The sequence below is a fragment of the Crocodylus siamensis genome, chromosome 3 (assembly GCF_052110815.1).
Source record: "Crocodylus siamensis isolate JL-2025a chromosome 3, ASM5211081v1, whole genome shotgun sequence".
NCBI lineage: Eukaryota > Metazoa > Chordata > Crocodylia > Crocodylidae > Crocodylus > Crocodylus siamensis.
In genome coordinates, this window is record NC_143397.1 from 137,113,734 (window position 1) to 137,129,140 (window position 15,407).

The 15,407-nt window shown below is 45.0% G+C and overlaps 2 protein-coding genes across 9 annotated transcripts in view; one reads left to right on the forward strand and one right to left on the reverse strand.

Annotated features, from left to right (window-relative positions):
* Window positions 1–14,525, reverse strand: part of RELCH (RAB11 binding and LisH domain, coiled-coil and HEAT repeat containing) — a 130,439-nt gene extending 115,914 nt beyond the window's left edge. For all 6 annotated transcript variants that reach the window (XM_090039315.1, XM_090039314.1, XM_090039313.1 and 3 more), the window contains exon 1: window positions 13,912–14,525. In XM_090039315.1, the coding sequence (XP_089895441.1) occupies window positions 13,912–14,377 (466 nt within the window). In that variant the 5' untranslated portion in view covers window positions 14,378–14,525. The remainder of the gene's footprint in view (window positions 1–13,911) is intronic.
* Window positions 14,526–14,911: 386 nt separating this feature from the next.
* PIGN (phosphatidylinositol glycan anchor biosynthesis class N) overlaps window positions 14,912–15,407 on the forward strand; it is a 162,044-nt gene continuing 161,548 nt past the window's right edge. For 2 of the 3 annotated variants that reach the window (XR_016441351.1, XR_016441352.1), the window contains exon 1: window positions 14,912–15,050. The gene's annotated coding sequence lies outside the window, so the exon portion shown is untranslated. The remainder of the gene's footprint in view (window positions 15,051–15,407) is intronic. The other variant, XM_090039316.1, reaches the window with a different exon arrangement.

Here is a 15,407-nt window from a genome sequence, read left to right on the forward strand (position 1 = left end):
ATACAACAGTTAAAACATGTTGATTTACAACTAAATGCAGTTTTTCCAGTAGATTTGGTACATATGTTTCCTGGCTATACACTCTCTCTCTCTGAATTTATATACTTAATGTGTTTATTAGAGTGTTAGAAATCCTATATTGACATGCTATAAAATGGTGAAATATATTGCTTACTCAGTAGATGACTAACTTTTGCTCATAGATGTAATCAAGCTGCATTAAGATGGCAACTTGAATTTAATTAAACACACACAATGGGAACTCCTGATTTATTAAACAAAACTGTTTTGGATACCCTTTATAAAAAAAAAAATATCAAACCATGGTACACATTAACAGCTAATTTACTAAATATTAGTATCAACTGTTACAGTATTACAAGTATAAATCATAATTAGTGAATTAAACCAAGTATTTTGGATCACCTTGGAAAATATTTTCTAAAATGCCTAGACCAAAGTCATTTGAGCTTAAGTTCCTACTTGCCTAATTCTCTTTAAAATGAGACTGTTTTTTTTATGTAGGTTTTTTGAAAATGTTTACCCCCTTTCTTTCAAGTTTTTAAAACTCTTGGATCTCATCCTCCCCTCCTTTTTCATTCATAGGCTGAAAGAAAAAACAAAACAAAACAAGATTTCCTGCTTTTTCAACTCCTGATGATTTTCTCAACTTTGAACAAAGGAGCCCAAACGAAGAAAATATCCTTTCTGCACCAGCACAAGAGGCTACTTCTCAGCAAAGATGGTTTAGCATTCTGATAAACTCTTGTTCCAAGTTCTTTGCTGGAGATTTCTACTAGTTCAGTGGTGCAACTAATTTACCATTAGCAAATGAGTGCTGCTTGAATGGTTCACCTCTAGACTTGAAATTTATTATGGTTGGCATGATTTATTATGGTTGGGGGATTAGTAGATGCCCATGTCATAGCAGCATTTTCCTCTTTGGCAATTAGGCACCTACCCAGCACTGACTGAGCCCAGCAATGGTCTTCTCTGTTGCACATACTGCACCTTATTCCACTCCCTCTCCCTCTTCCACACAAGAAACTAACAAACCAAGACTCCTCCTCCCTGAGACAATAACCCACAATACCATTGATTTCTCCATGCCCTGTTCCCCACCTGCAAACCCCCTCCCCCAAAACCCTCCCTGTAACAATCCAGGATTTCTGCTATTGTAACCCCCTAGCCTTGTCTGCTGCAGATTTGAATATAAAGACATGGATAGAACACTTGAAAAGTGAAGGTCTACATCTCTGCACATATGCAAAGGGATCAAGGAAGACCATTTAAACTGAAGTACCCAGAACCATTCAGAAATAGTGGGTTAGTAGTTACTGAGCAGATGGTCGTTTTTCCATGAGCTAGAGAATAAGCCTCCATTATGGGTGCAGAATCATAAATATTCATAAATTTGAAAGCTGAGCTAATTAGAGCTGAGGTCGAGAGAAGAAAATTTGATACCATCTTGGTGGGCTCAGTGGTTATTCCCAATCAAGGAATACATACAGTGGTGTTTACTAGAGTCAGAGACCAGGTTCCCAACATCTGTGATGACTTTTCTGATCCTTTGTATCCAGCAGTATAGACCCTACATCCCTTGCAGGGTCAAGCCCGTTATATAAAATATTGTGCTCAATGCTACTGTGCAGTAGTACTGGCACATGCTTTTTTGTGATGCTAATGTGCAGCAGACTAATTCTACTGTGCATTAGCGAGGTTGTCTGCTGTACTAGTGTTACTAGTGTCACAAGTGTTACACCCAGTGAGCAGGTGAACAGAATCAGGATAACTAACAAGCAGTCATGCCTTCCTACTAGGGAGGTGTTAAGAAATGTTCTGAGAAATATGGCACAATATAGTGTAAGACAGTAAATCAAAGAACTGGACTGTCAGACTTTTACAAGAAACTGAATTTAACACTTCAATATTTTCACAAAACTCCAGCTATAACTAAACAACACATGGGTTTACAACTGTTTATGAGCATGCAGAAAAATTTCTGTAACTTCGTAACTGTAAGACATCTATTCATGCCTGCAGAAGTGGGAAGCTGTGGCATTCCCCCCATATTTTATAGGCCTCCACTAAAACTGAGAATGCTTCCTATTGGTGCACAAAGTCCAGGTTCAGCTTCAGTTTAAAACCTAAAGATTCATAACTGCTACAATAAGCATTCAGGCATTATGACAGGTAATAGAAATTAGGAGTGGACAATTATTTCTGCTTGTGGGCCACTTACTGAGTTTTGGTGAGCTGTTGAAGACCACACAGATAAATTTTCAGAAGATATCATTTTAATAAGTTACAGATAAAAAACCCAAATCCTATACTAAAAAAAAAAAAAAAAAAAAAAAAAAATCAAACATCTACTATAACAGAGGTCAGCGACGTTTTGGCTGGAGTGGCAAAACACCCAAACCTTGACTCAGTGTCTTGACTTGGTGTGCCAGTGGCAGAAGGTGGGGAAGGTGCAAGGGGCCTGATCCTTGCTGCTGGTAGCCAGTGTCCTGGCCCCTTTCCCACCGTTTTCCTTGAGGTACACATGCAGTCGCTGCTGCCACCAGGACTCTGCACCCCAGTGCAGCTGTTTGAAGTCTCCTGGCTGCCTTCCACAGGTGGCTCAGGCTCTGGGCAGCTGCTGCCTGCCACAGAGCCCAGGCTGTTTGCAGCAGGGCTTGCAGCTTCCTGGCTGCTGGTGGCAGCTTCCCAGGGGCAATGATGGCAGTGGCATGTTGAGTAAAATTGCCTTGTGCGCCATGCTCTGGCACATATGCCTGGGGGTTGCCATACATATTATAAATATTTTAATTTTATTTCAAAAAAATGTTTTTGTCCTGATTTGTTTTTTCTAGTAGTGTATGTAGATCTGATTGAATAACAGCTCAAAATAAAGTCTTAGTCTTGTTGTGTGTGTGTGTGTGTGTGTGCGCGCGCGCGCACGCGCAGGGCTGCCTGAGCACTAGGTCCTGGGAGCCAGCTGGGGAGGGTAAGCAGGGGGCACATGCATCAGAGCTCACCTGAGAGAGTAGTGCAGTTCACTGGTAACAGTAAACTTTAAATATCAGGAAAGCCAGCTCAGAAAAAAGCCAAGACCAAATCCTTCGTCCTAATTCAAGGCCAGATTACTGCAATGTGCCCTATGCAGGGCTGCCCTTAAAGACTGTCCAGAAGCTACAGCTAATGAAGAATGTGGTAGCCTGCCTTCTGATGGGGGTGGGTCACCAGGAGCAGATAACTCCAGTGCATCAGAGTTTGCACAATCTCCCAACTGTCTCCCAACAGCTTTCCAAGCAAAAATTCAAGGTGCTGTTTTTAAAGAACTTTAAGGCCCTCAATGGTACCTAAGGAACCACTCTCTCCCTTATGCTCCATCAGTATTCTTAATGTCAGATAAGAGCAAGTATTATTAAAGCATTGAATTCACTTGGTAAAAAAGGACTGGTAGTTACTTGCAGCAGTTACTCCTCAACTCTGGAACTCCCCGTCTGCAGGGTTGCCAGAACCTAAGCCTGGACATTTTTTGGAAGCACTTTAAAGATCTTCCTATTTGGGCAGGCATTTAGTAAACAAAGCTAAGGTGGGATACTGTTTAGGGGAGGTTCTGTTTCAATGCTGACATTCTAATAGTCTTAAATTTGGTTTTTCTTGGTCATGCTCCTCTTTTACAGTAAGAGAACAGAATAACTTACAAGCCACCCTGAGCCTTTGTGGGAAAGGTAGCATACACCTTGAATCAGTTCATACATACACAAAATAATTAAGAGGTGCTGAAATTGTGAATGCACTCAAAACAGCCTGGGAAAGATGGCATCTGAGAAAGTGCTATGTTTCTCAATGATTCTCTTCTCATAAAGCAAGGGTTTTCTTGATGATATATTTTACTGAAGCAACTGTACAGTTGCAGTATTGCCAGCCCCAGTGTCAAAAATCAAAAGACAAACTATTAAAAAAAAAATCAAGAGATTTGGTATGTAAATAATGAGATGCTATTTTTGAAGTATAAACCAATATAGATATATTGATCATTTGTTTATAAATCCCACTAGTCACATCAGAGATTTATACAAAAAAACTGTATTACCAACTCAAAATTATGCAAGTACAACTATGTATGGTTGGGGATGGGTATGCGATGTGTGTGGGGATGTTATTTGTGAAGGGGGGGCAGGGCTGTGAGCATGTGTAGGCTTTGGAGCCCGGGGGGGGGGGGGGCGGGGGGGGGGACGGGACACACACCCTGGCAGGATATTGCGTACTGTGGCTTGGGACTGAGGGGCAGACAGATACATAGACAGCACCCAGAAGCTAAGTCTGTGGAGGGAAGGTGTGGGAGGCAGATCAAGGCCCCCATGGTGAGGGAGGGAGTGGGACAGGGCAGGTCATGCAACAGAGCTCCTGGTGGCTCAGCTTTGTGTCCTGCTGCTTTTTCCCTGGGAGCCTGTGACCCCATGTTGTGCCTCCCACTGCCAGGTGGGCAGGGGACATGTGACACAGCCAGCACACGGCTCCTGGGGCAAAGGCAGCAGGGCGCAGAGCCCCAGCCCACAGCAGGCAGCCCTGTCTTTGGGGCATAGGGAGCATGTGCCCCCGAGATTTGTGCGCAGGGTAGAGGCAGGCTGCCCGCTGCAGGCTGGAGCTCTGCACCCTGCTGCCTTTGCCCAGGAGCTGCATACTAGCTGTGCTGTGCGCCTCCTGCCCACATCACTGTAGTTGGGAGAGAGATGTTAGACAAGCTTTCAGGCACAGTGCCCTTCCTCAGCTCTGGGAAACAGTCTAGCTATATAGTAGATAAAACAATGGCTTGTGTTTATCTCCACATGTAAATAAAGTAGCCTCAAAAACAAGAGAAGTGTAGGAAAAAAACCCTTTAGAATAGCCTTGTTTTGAAACTACTTGTGCCAACTACTTTGTTCCTGTCTTTACAGCCTCCCACTGTTTTTATTTACATGCATGGCTAAATACAAGTCCCTGTTTTATCTGATATTTAGCTTAGGATGTTCCTGTTTCTCTCTCAGACTTCAGGAAGGAGAGGCAGTTCCCCAAAGCTTGTCTAACATCTCTCCCAGCAATACAGTTGGTTTAATAAATGGTATCACCAAATAACCCTTGTTTGTCCCTTATTTTCTGTAACCTCACACCTATACCACTCCTTCAACTCTTCTTAAAAACAAACCAGACTACAAAATGGATCTGCTTCCTATCTGCCAGCAAACTCAATATGCATTCTTTGTCAAGCTAAGTAAACACATGTGCATTATCAAGGATTGTAAAGCAGCCATGGGAAAAAAGTCAACTGGGGTTGCTTAAGGTTGGGCTCTAACTGGAATATAGTTAACCAATGTGTGTTCACATAGAAGCCAACTCAAATCTCCCAAACTTTTATTTTTTATTTTTTTAAGCTGTGCAATACATAAGCACATTAATATTAGTGTCCTTACAGTAAGCAGTTATGATTCTAAAAAACATACCAGGTTTTTAAGGTGAAGGCTGTTCAAGACAGGGACAGTTTGCTCCTAGGCCTGTATGAATCACAATATTTATGTTACTGAATCTTAGAAGTCACAACATGCTTTTACCTTTTAATTGAATGACAGATACATAAGCTTACTGATTAAAGTGAGCTCTTGCTCATGCAAGTTTATGCATCTTTAGTTCAGTTAGTCTAAGGTGCAACTCTATCCTATCTTCTCTCTCCCTGACTTCAATCTAACAAATCTTGAAACATTTGGGCTTGTGCATCAAGAACTGACTCACTTCCTGCATCATGCCATGAAATACAGAGAGACCATCCAATATATCTCTTTTTTTTTGTTAAAGTCTAATTGGTACAATAAAAGATATCCCCTTTACCACAAGTTCTGATTCCTTTTATTTATTTATATGCATACACAGATACTCTAGGGGTGCACCGATAAATCAGCTGACTAGCAGATCAGCATCAATAAAAGGATAAATGATGTTATCGGCTACCAGCTTATTTTGGTTGTTGTAGTCTATAATTATGGCCACATGCCTAGAGTACGTTGGTGATCGTAGTTTGGTTCCTGTGCCCCACTGTTGGCCTAAGACCATGGCAGATTACAGGTCCTAGAGAGCAGTGGGAGGTAGAAGGTCGCTGGGAAACTCAGCAATACAGGGACTGTTACTGGCTTCTGTTGCTGCTGCCATGGAGATGCCATGTATGCAGCATGACAAACCTGAGCACCAGGGCTGCCACAGAGACGCTGAGCTGGGTACAGGTGGGATAAGGTGCCATGCAGGGTATATTCTGCTCTGCTGGGGGCCTCTGAAAATTGGCTTCTCCCTAGTGGCTGTGGAAGCTCCGCTGTGCAGCACCTGCCAGCAAAGGCAGTGGCATACTTTGGGGCTCCAAGCACACCCAGCACTGCTACCCACATGAGGGTCCACCCCGCCCACCCAGGGTGGCAGCATGGGCTGTACAGGGAGTGAGGCTTGGGTAGGGGGCAACACATGTGGGAATAAGGCAATCGCTACCTTCCTCATTGAGGGCCAGAGTAGGCAGGATGCATGTGTTATAAATACAAACAAACAAAAAGATTTATGTCAGTAGTTTAAAATGTCTTGCACTATTACTAAATATTGGTTATCAGACTGGCATTGGCCAATATGTCTGGTTAATCATCAGTTATCGGTATCAGCCAAGAAAATCTCTCTCAGTACACCCCATATATACATATACAATATGTACAGTAAGTCATAGGATCACAGAAAAGTAAGGCTGGAAGGGACCTCACAAGGTCTTCTGGTCTAGCCTCCTGAACAAGGCAGGATCATTCCTGACTAAACCATCCCAGATGTCATAGCATCTGATTAAATTAGCTTCAGCCCATGAAAAAGCACAAGTTTTATCTATATATCTTACTTGATTAGTTTATAAAACTGCATTTCTATCCTGTCTTCTATGGACTTCAGACTAACACAGCAAACTACTTCTCTTGAAATGATCCCAGGCAAGTTACCGTGAAACCTGCTCTTGAAAACTTCCAAGGATGGAGATTCCACAATTTTTCTAGGTAGCCTGTTCCAATACTTGACCACCCTATGTGCATTAACACCTTGTCTTTTTTTCTCCCTTTCCATCCTTCCTGAACAAGCTATACACATCTATGGCAGTACTCCAGTGGTGTGAACTATTCCATAACATCTCCTTAATCCCAATTGCATCCAAATTCTGTGCCTGTACTAGGATCTCCTAGTCTTCCCATTTGTTCCCCATACTTCTTACCGTAGCACATTAACATTTCAGGTATGATTGTCCTAGCCGCTCCCCAAGAGCATTGCTAAAGCTTCTATTATTGCTTCCCCTTGATAGGATTTTATCCAAATCCACTGACTCTTTATTTACCTCTGGGTTTTTGTCACTATTCAGTGAGCCCAGTGTAAAGCACTCTTCATTAGGTTATTAAGCCTTTCCTCTTTGACAGGTGGACCTTATCTCTTCCTAGCAGTCCATTTTCTTGGAACAACGCCCCATGGCTGAAGAAGCCAAAGCCCAGTTGACAACACTATCAGCACAGCCATATGTTGAACTCCAGAACACATCTGGTTCTAGTTAGGGTTTACCCTTGACCAGAAGGATGGACACAAACACTACCTGGGCCCCCCATCCCCTTCACACTTGTGCCCAGAGCCATGTAGTCACTTTTGATCTGCTGAAGGTAACTCCCAAGCTGTATCATTAGTTCCCACATAGATGAGCAGCATGGGATAGTAGTCAGAGGGCCAGATAAGTCTGGATAACTATTCCACACCATCTTAGATTGGCACGCAGCAATCCTCCCAAGCTAACAGGTCAGGCCAACACAAATGTTTCTGCATCTTGCAGGAAGGAACTGCCAACCACTATCACCACCCACTGCTTTCTCTTGGTATCAGTGGCATCCATTCTTTCTCCTCTAGGGGTGTGTGGCTTGGCTTCCCTTGCCACTGGACTGGACTCCTCATCCAATTAGACAGCTTCACACCTCTGGACTGGACCTGTAGCTGTCCAGCTGGAGGAGTGCTGTATGTTGCTGGTGGTGACGAGATGTCAGCAGCTACCTTCCAGAGAGCCTGCATCATCTTTTGTCTTCCAGTGTTTTCTCTGGATGCACCTCTTCCGTGATCCCAGAAGTCTCTTTATGAATTGAGCTGATCAAGGCATTGTACTCATGGACGCTTCCAAACTCAGGGCTACTTCCTTGCCCTGAGAATCTACCAGGAGACAGCTAGCAAGTACTACCCCACCTGGCTGACCCTTCAATTTTATTATATTGTTTCAATTATGCTTTTGTCCACTTCTGCCCATACTACTTAAACTAGTCCATAAAGCTGTTGTTTCATCCTTAAGTTGAGCTTCTAGCACAATGTATAGTAAAAAGTGCTGATAATGGCTAGGCAAGCAGACACCTTTGTTTATTCTACTAAGTAGCTAGAAAAACCTTGACTCAACTACTGGAAACTGCACGGGACTGATGTGAGAAGTCCACATCACTTACCTTCCACTTGACTCATAAGCTTCTCTTCATTGTCATACCCTGATTTAGTTTTAAGCTGTTTGGAGCATAAACTAATTTTAGCTATATAAAAAAAATGCAGGGGCCCACTGGAGCACTGATGAATCTCATGGGCAACAAGCGTTCACTTTGCTTTATGATTCAGATTTCAGAGCTGTCAGCAGTAAAATCCAAGCCAGAACACTCCTTCCTTTCTGAGAGAATTTCACAATAGTTGAAGAGCTCGTAAATAATATACTAAATAGAAACTGGATTCACAGTCTGTATTTGGTAATAGGTTAAAAAAGATAATATTATTCCAGTCTGAAAAAAAACACTTCTGGAACATGTGCAGAAGCTCAACTTTAGGGAAGTGAAAAGAACTTGGTTAAGTTTGCTAAAGTCTTGTATTCTTTAATCTTTCTTCTTTTTTATAAAAGCTCATTTGTTAAAATTTAGAATAGTGCTAATGAAAATTGTAAAATGTTGACTATTTTTCATGGCTACAATTAAGAAAACAAATAGCAGTCTTTTGGATTGTGGCTGGTTCTGGTATAGATATTACTATATATAGTAATATAATCTAGCCATTATATTCCATTAAAAGCTGATAGGCTTGCAAGGAAAATGCAAATTCTTCCTTAGAAGGAAGCTGTTTGTGCTTTTCTGAGCTGGAAAAGTTCATATTCTTTAATAGATAAATGAAAAAACCAAGAAAACTCCATTGCATATTTATTCCTTGGCTCATAAAATGAGCCTTCTCACAAGGTTTTGTTTGCCTGAAAAGGCTTTTAATTACTCATGCTGAAATTCTCTCTTTTGCTATATACTATATACAAGTGCATATATTATGAAGCTTTGTCTCATTCCCCAGAAATTCCCAAACTAGCATCACAGATGTACTGCACACTGAATGAGAAATTCCACTCATCTTCCTTGTGCTTCCATTTACACTATCAATAACACAAGGAAATTCACTTAACTTGCATTCATATGCTATTACATGACTAGGACAGATCTAGGAGAGGGCCGCAGCATGGTTACAACCCCCTTTGTGCGCTACAAAGCCTGTAAGCTCTCTGACTTCACCAGCTGGTCAGCACAGGGCCTCCCTGCAGCTTCTGAGCCCAGAGGATGAACATCGCTGCTGTTTGTCCATCTCCGCCTCCATTCTCCCTCCCCCCACCCCTAATTTCAGTGGCAGAGGAAGTGGGGACAAGCAGTGGCAGTGCTCAGTCGAAGAACCCTGGAGCTATATGAAACCAGGGACTAAGCCCCTACTGCCAAATTAAGAGGCAGGAAGAGGAAGGGAAGGACAAACAGCAGTGATGCTTACTCACCCCTTGGGCTCTGGAGTCACATGAAAGCAGGGGACCTGACCAGACCCTGGCCAACCAGCTGGTGAGTTCAGCACTCAAGGCACCTGAACAGTTCTGGTGCTGACATACCAGTGAGTTCCAAGAGGTCTCCTGCATCTAGGATTGTAGCGAAGCAGGTGTAGCTACAGCACATTTTCTTTACTGTGTACATGCCACATGGTCAAAGGAGATGTGGTCACAATAGCCACACCACAATCCTAGATTCATCTATGTCCATAACTTAAATATCAGGATTTGCATCCATGTGCAACTCTTAACGTTCACATTAAAAAAAAAAAAAATCCATGAGTCCACAAAATTCAAAATTTTAACCCCTTTGGTTGACTTAACCAAAATGAAATAGATTTTTCACTGGATCAAGTAACTTGGAAACACTGGTCAAATCACAAACTTTCACATCAATAAGAATTTGAGAAGCTACTGGAAAAAAATGACACTTCCTTTATTTTATAATCCTTTAAAAAAAGGGAGGGGGAAGGAATTTCTAGGGGGATTGTAGTCAAGGAAATGGAAGACAATAGAGGCAATACAATGCTGTTACTCTCACCTAGCTCTGCTCTTACTTAGCTTCTGTAAGTCCATGAGAAAAATCAAGGCAAAATCCCCCTCCACAATTTGGTAGAAACATCTATACCTCCAAGTATGGGATCCTCACTAGCATTATCTCTGCACCTCACTAAAAGAAGATGTTTATAGGAGGAAGTGGCAACCATTCAAGAGTAGTGAGGGGAAAACAGCGCAATTCTGTCCAAGGTAGGCCTGCACTGCAGAACCCCCCTTTCCCCGATATCTAGGCTTCACGGACTAGATGAAATTGCTTGGCCAGCTAGAACTAGTCTATGGGAAGTAAGTTGCTGATCCACGTCTTACTCATATCTTACTGGAACTCACCTGCTCTCCAATGTGTCCAGCAGCCAACACAAGATGCTTTGGTCCTGTATCCCTTTACCTGCAAGATATTGCTTTGGCAAACCATCTCTGCAGGCTCATTCCTTAGGAAGAGCTTTGACATTGATGTCAATGCACACCAACACCATTACTCACCATGCCTTGACCAATCCACCACCAATATTAAAATTTAGGTACATACCCCACGCAAAGTGCTATATGCCCACCATAAAACCACTGCTTTAGGGAAAGGGGAAGGAAATGCTGCAACAAGCAGTTGTGACATCTCTACTACTTTAAAGACCTTGTTGTCTACACTCAGAGATGGGCTTACAAACTGATACAAAAAACTATACATCTCTTACTCATTTTGGGGAAGTATGAAATACATTAACTCAGGATATTGCCGACTTCAGTGTCTCCTGTCTCAGAATCACGAGGAATTCTTGACTTCCATAATTTAATTAACAGATTATACGAGTGTTTATTTCTTAAATGCCATTTTGGTTTTCTGTTAGGACACAAGAAGAACTGCGATCCCTTATCGCAAAAATCAGTTATTCTGCATATGTACCATGGCTGGCTCTTAAAGTACACAATACAATATTTTCAATACCTCTTCAAACAAAAGTTTTCTATGCTGCAAGTAACTTATACTAAAGTTTATCTGGTGCAATACAGAGGTCACTGGGCAAAGTCCTCTGGTCCCTGTTACAACAGGAGGTAAATATAACTCTCTTCTGACCCTAAAAAATAAATCTTTCACCAAAACGTAAAAAACTAAAAATTAAGATGGGTATTAAAAAGGTATTAGGTGCACAATAGACCTTTTGAAATGTGTCAATCTACCCACTACAGTGAACCAAGAATAATTTTAAGTACTATACCCAACTCATTCCCTATATTCATTTTTGTACTATAAGAAGTTTTTAAAATAAAAGTTCTCTCTTGTGGTATTGAATTAAATTAAAATAAAAGAAAAGCCACAAATCAGATAGCCATATAGAAGTCAGAGAAGAATTTCAGAATCAAATGTTGGGGTTTTTTTCTCAGTCTGAAAGATCTTTGTTTTCCATCTCAAGACATTTTCAGAAGTATTTTATCTTTATAGCTGAGATCTAAATGAAAACTGCCTATAAGCAATGTTTGCTATCCTTACTAACCCAAAGTAATTTACAAATAAATTCTAACTTGTTTAGTTTTTTAGCTCAGTGCACTAAAGAATTTCTTAGTGTGATGACACTAATAAATTCCAACATTTTTAACCAATTATAGACTGATATATTCCAAAATCCCAAAGAACCTGGGGGTGGGGGGGGGAGTTCTGAACTTAATTAAATACACTGCCAGTAGAACTACCCAAAGACAACATTCTTTGCTCTGCTAACTTGGAAATGTTAAGTGATATGACCGATTAGATATCCACAGGGTATTTCATTTTTAATCACAGGGAAGTTTATATAGCCACTATGTTGGTACTAGGTCCTCAAGCACAGAACTCTGCAACTTCAATTTATCTTGTCAAGAGGAATCCAGCATGGAAACGCTCAATGTTTGAGAGTAGGGTATGAAATATTTAATACAGCTCAAAATAAATGGTACATAATGGTCTGAGTTTAAATGCATTAGTCTTCTATCAAGCAGCAATGAGCACACAAGCTTTTCTGGATAGTTTGAGATACCAAGTGAAACCTCTTAACCATATCCAAAGCCTATTGTGTGCCCTTGCATAAATGATCTTATTTGGGTAAGAGAAAGCAACTGCCACTACCACAAAAACTGGGACATTCTTTCTGAAGAAAGTCTGCGCACACCCTCCAAATTTTAACCAGTCACATTCCTCTCTTCCTTTCAATGGCCAGATTTCACTACTTACAGTGAAGGAGACTTGCGTCTTCCTACCCTTGCAACATTGCCTGCAGAATATATCTCGAACCAGCTTCACTATAGGGCTTCTTTTACAGAATGGGCAGAAATAGCACATCATGAACTGAACCAAAAATACAGAGCCAGCCAACCCACATGGAAACATGCGCCCAAGTTGCAGCAGAACCTGTCAATCCCCGATTGGCCTCGCCAGACATTTTCAGCCCCTCAGATAAGGCAATCATGGAAGACAATCATCCTCAACTGAGGGACTGCCCATGATGATCTTTTTTTTAGACCTTTCATCATCACTTGACCAACCCTGGCAGAACATGGACAGTTTAGTAAAAAAACCCTATAGCCACACTCACTCCTTTTCATAAAATAGGTCACTTGCTCATCCTTGAGAACAGTCAACCAATGATCCTTAAAGGCAGCTTGCTTGGTTCCAACTCAACCTGCCTCAAAGAAAAAGCACCCTGCACAAATGATGCACTCCTCTTCTAGTGCAGGCTAGTGGCACCAAAGGCACCAGGTGGCTCTGCAAACCTGCCTATGTTAATTAGGGAAGACCTGGTGCTCTACTGACACCAGTACCATTCCCACAGGGGAGGTCAGCATGGTTGTCAAAATGGCCCACTGCCTGCTCACCAGGTGGCTCTGAGGGGGACAGCATCTCAGGTGCAGCCCTTGGCAGGGTGCACCTAAGGGCCCCCAGAGGGTGTCACCATCACCCAACTCACGAGCAACAAAGAAGCCCTGAGGCAAGGCAAAGGCACTTGTCACCAGGTCAGTTCACCAAGGGCGTTTATACACGTGGCCCAGGAGGCGGGGTGCTTTTATCAGCACCGCACCAAGAGCCCTGCTAATAAAGGACCAGGAGTGTCACATGTACCAGAGTCCTCACACTCAAACACGGTGGCAGAGGCGCTTTAACTAAAGCTCACTGAAGCACAGAGATGCTGTTTTTCAGCACAGTGACACTAATCCACCTGATGCTGGAGCACAGCAATTGCCATGCTCCAGCTGAGTCCATTAATCGTAATTACCATGCTCGATTAATCAAGTCTAAGCCGATGTGCTGCAACTGCAGAGTGTTGCAGCAGCCTAGCTGCACATGTACAGGTACACTGAGTGCCTCAAGCATTGCCCATGGGAACCAGGTATCACCCCTGGGGCAAGCAAGGGCACAGGTGGGGTGGGGGCAGCCTCTGCAGGCCCAGGGACACAGATGAAAGGGGGGGAGTGAAGGAAGAGGTCCTGCCCTGCCTGGCACTTACTGAGCTGGCTGGGGAGGGGCTCCTTGCAGGGGCCGCCCATCGCCGTGCTGAAGGCCGGGCCGGGGGCGGCGGGCGGAGTGCCGCTCTGCCGCTCGAAGTTGCCCGGGTTGGAGAAGTAGTCGCGCAGGCGGGGCAGCTCGCGGCCGCACTCTAGCAGCTCCGTGTGCAGCTCCAGCGCTGTCAGCAGGAACTGGTCGCGCAGCAGCTGCGCCGCCAGCGCGTCCATCGGCACCCGCGGGGGCTCCCCCACCCCGGCCCCCGGCCCGGCCGCCTCCCCCGGCGCCGCCACCCGCAGGCCCGGCAGCGTCCCTGGGCTGCCCCCCGCCGCCGCCTCCTGCAGCGGGGAGAGCGGACCACCGCGCCCGGGGCCGCCGCCTCCGCCGGGTCTCGGCTCCTCGGACTCGTCCTCTTCGGAGTCGCTGAGGAAGGGGTTCACACTGCCGCCCCCGCCCTCCGCCGCCGCCATTTTACAGCGCGGCCCGAGCCGCGGCGCCGCCGCCCGACACGAAACCGACCGGGGCCTGCTGCTGCCGCCGCCCCTAGCAACAGCTTCTGGTTCCCCGCGCCGCGCCCCCACTGCCACCAGCCGCAACAACCGCAGCCGCGAACCCCCGCCTTCCTCCCCACTCCCGCCTCTTCCTCTTCCTCTGACCAGTTTCCGGCTGCCAACTCTCGCGAGACTCCCCTTCGCCCAACGGCTAGCGCCAATTGGGCCCGGAGCCGGGGCCCCGCCCTCCTCCCCCGCGGCCGAGGGACTTGAGCCCCGTCCCGATAGGCTGAGGGGAGGAGGGTAGGGCTCCAGGTGGGATTTCAGCCACGCTCGCGGGAGACTCCTAAAAATTCGAAAGGAGGGAGCTGGAAACGCCTGAAAATGACGCCATAGGGAAGGCGGAAGGGGCGAAGCTGATGTTCAACTTTGTAGGATAAGGAAAGGGGTGGGATCACACCCGACCGGGCGTTCGGGGCGGGGCTTGTAGGGGCACGTGGCCAGGGGAGGAAGAGCGGCCCGAGCGGAAGGGGTGGGGCGTGTTGTCACTAAGCGCTCGAGGAGGGGCGGGGCCGAAAAAAGGCGGAAGTGGAGTCGCCGGGTCTCGCGAGCTGGGCAGCACCAGCGGAGAGAAGGCTGCTGCAGCGCGTGAGTGAGTATTTGGAGGGGCCCCGTCCGCGCCTGCGCAGTCCGCGGGGGGGCTCTGCCAGGAGATGATAAATTAGGTTTTGCAGCAGGGTGCGCCTCAATTCCTCAGAGTTATGGAGGAGCCGGGAACCACTGTTCTAGCGGGTGTTGAGCAAGTACAGTCCTGTGTGTCAGGTGTCCAGGTTGTAGTTGCATTGCTCTAGAGCAGAGGTAGGCAACGTTTTTTTAGCTCGAGTGCCGAGAAAACCACAATGTCTACCTTGGAAAGTGCCGGACTGCCGACATGCTGGAGCCCGGAGCAACCGTGTGCAGCCTCTAGGCCTCAGCAGGGCTTGCAGGCTCCCAGGCAACAGCTGAGAGC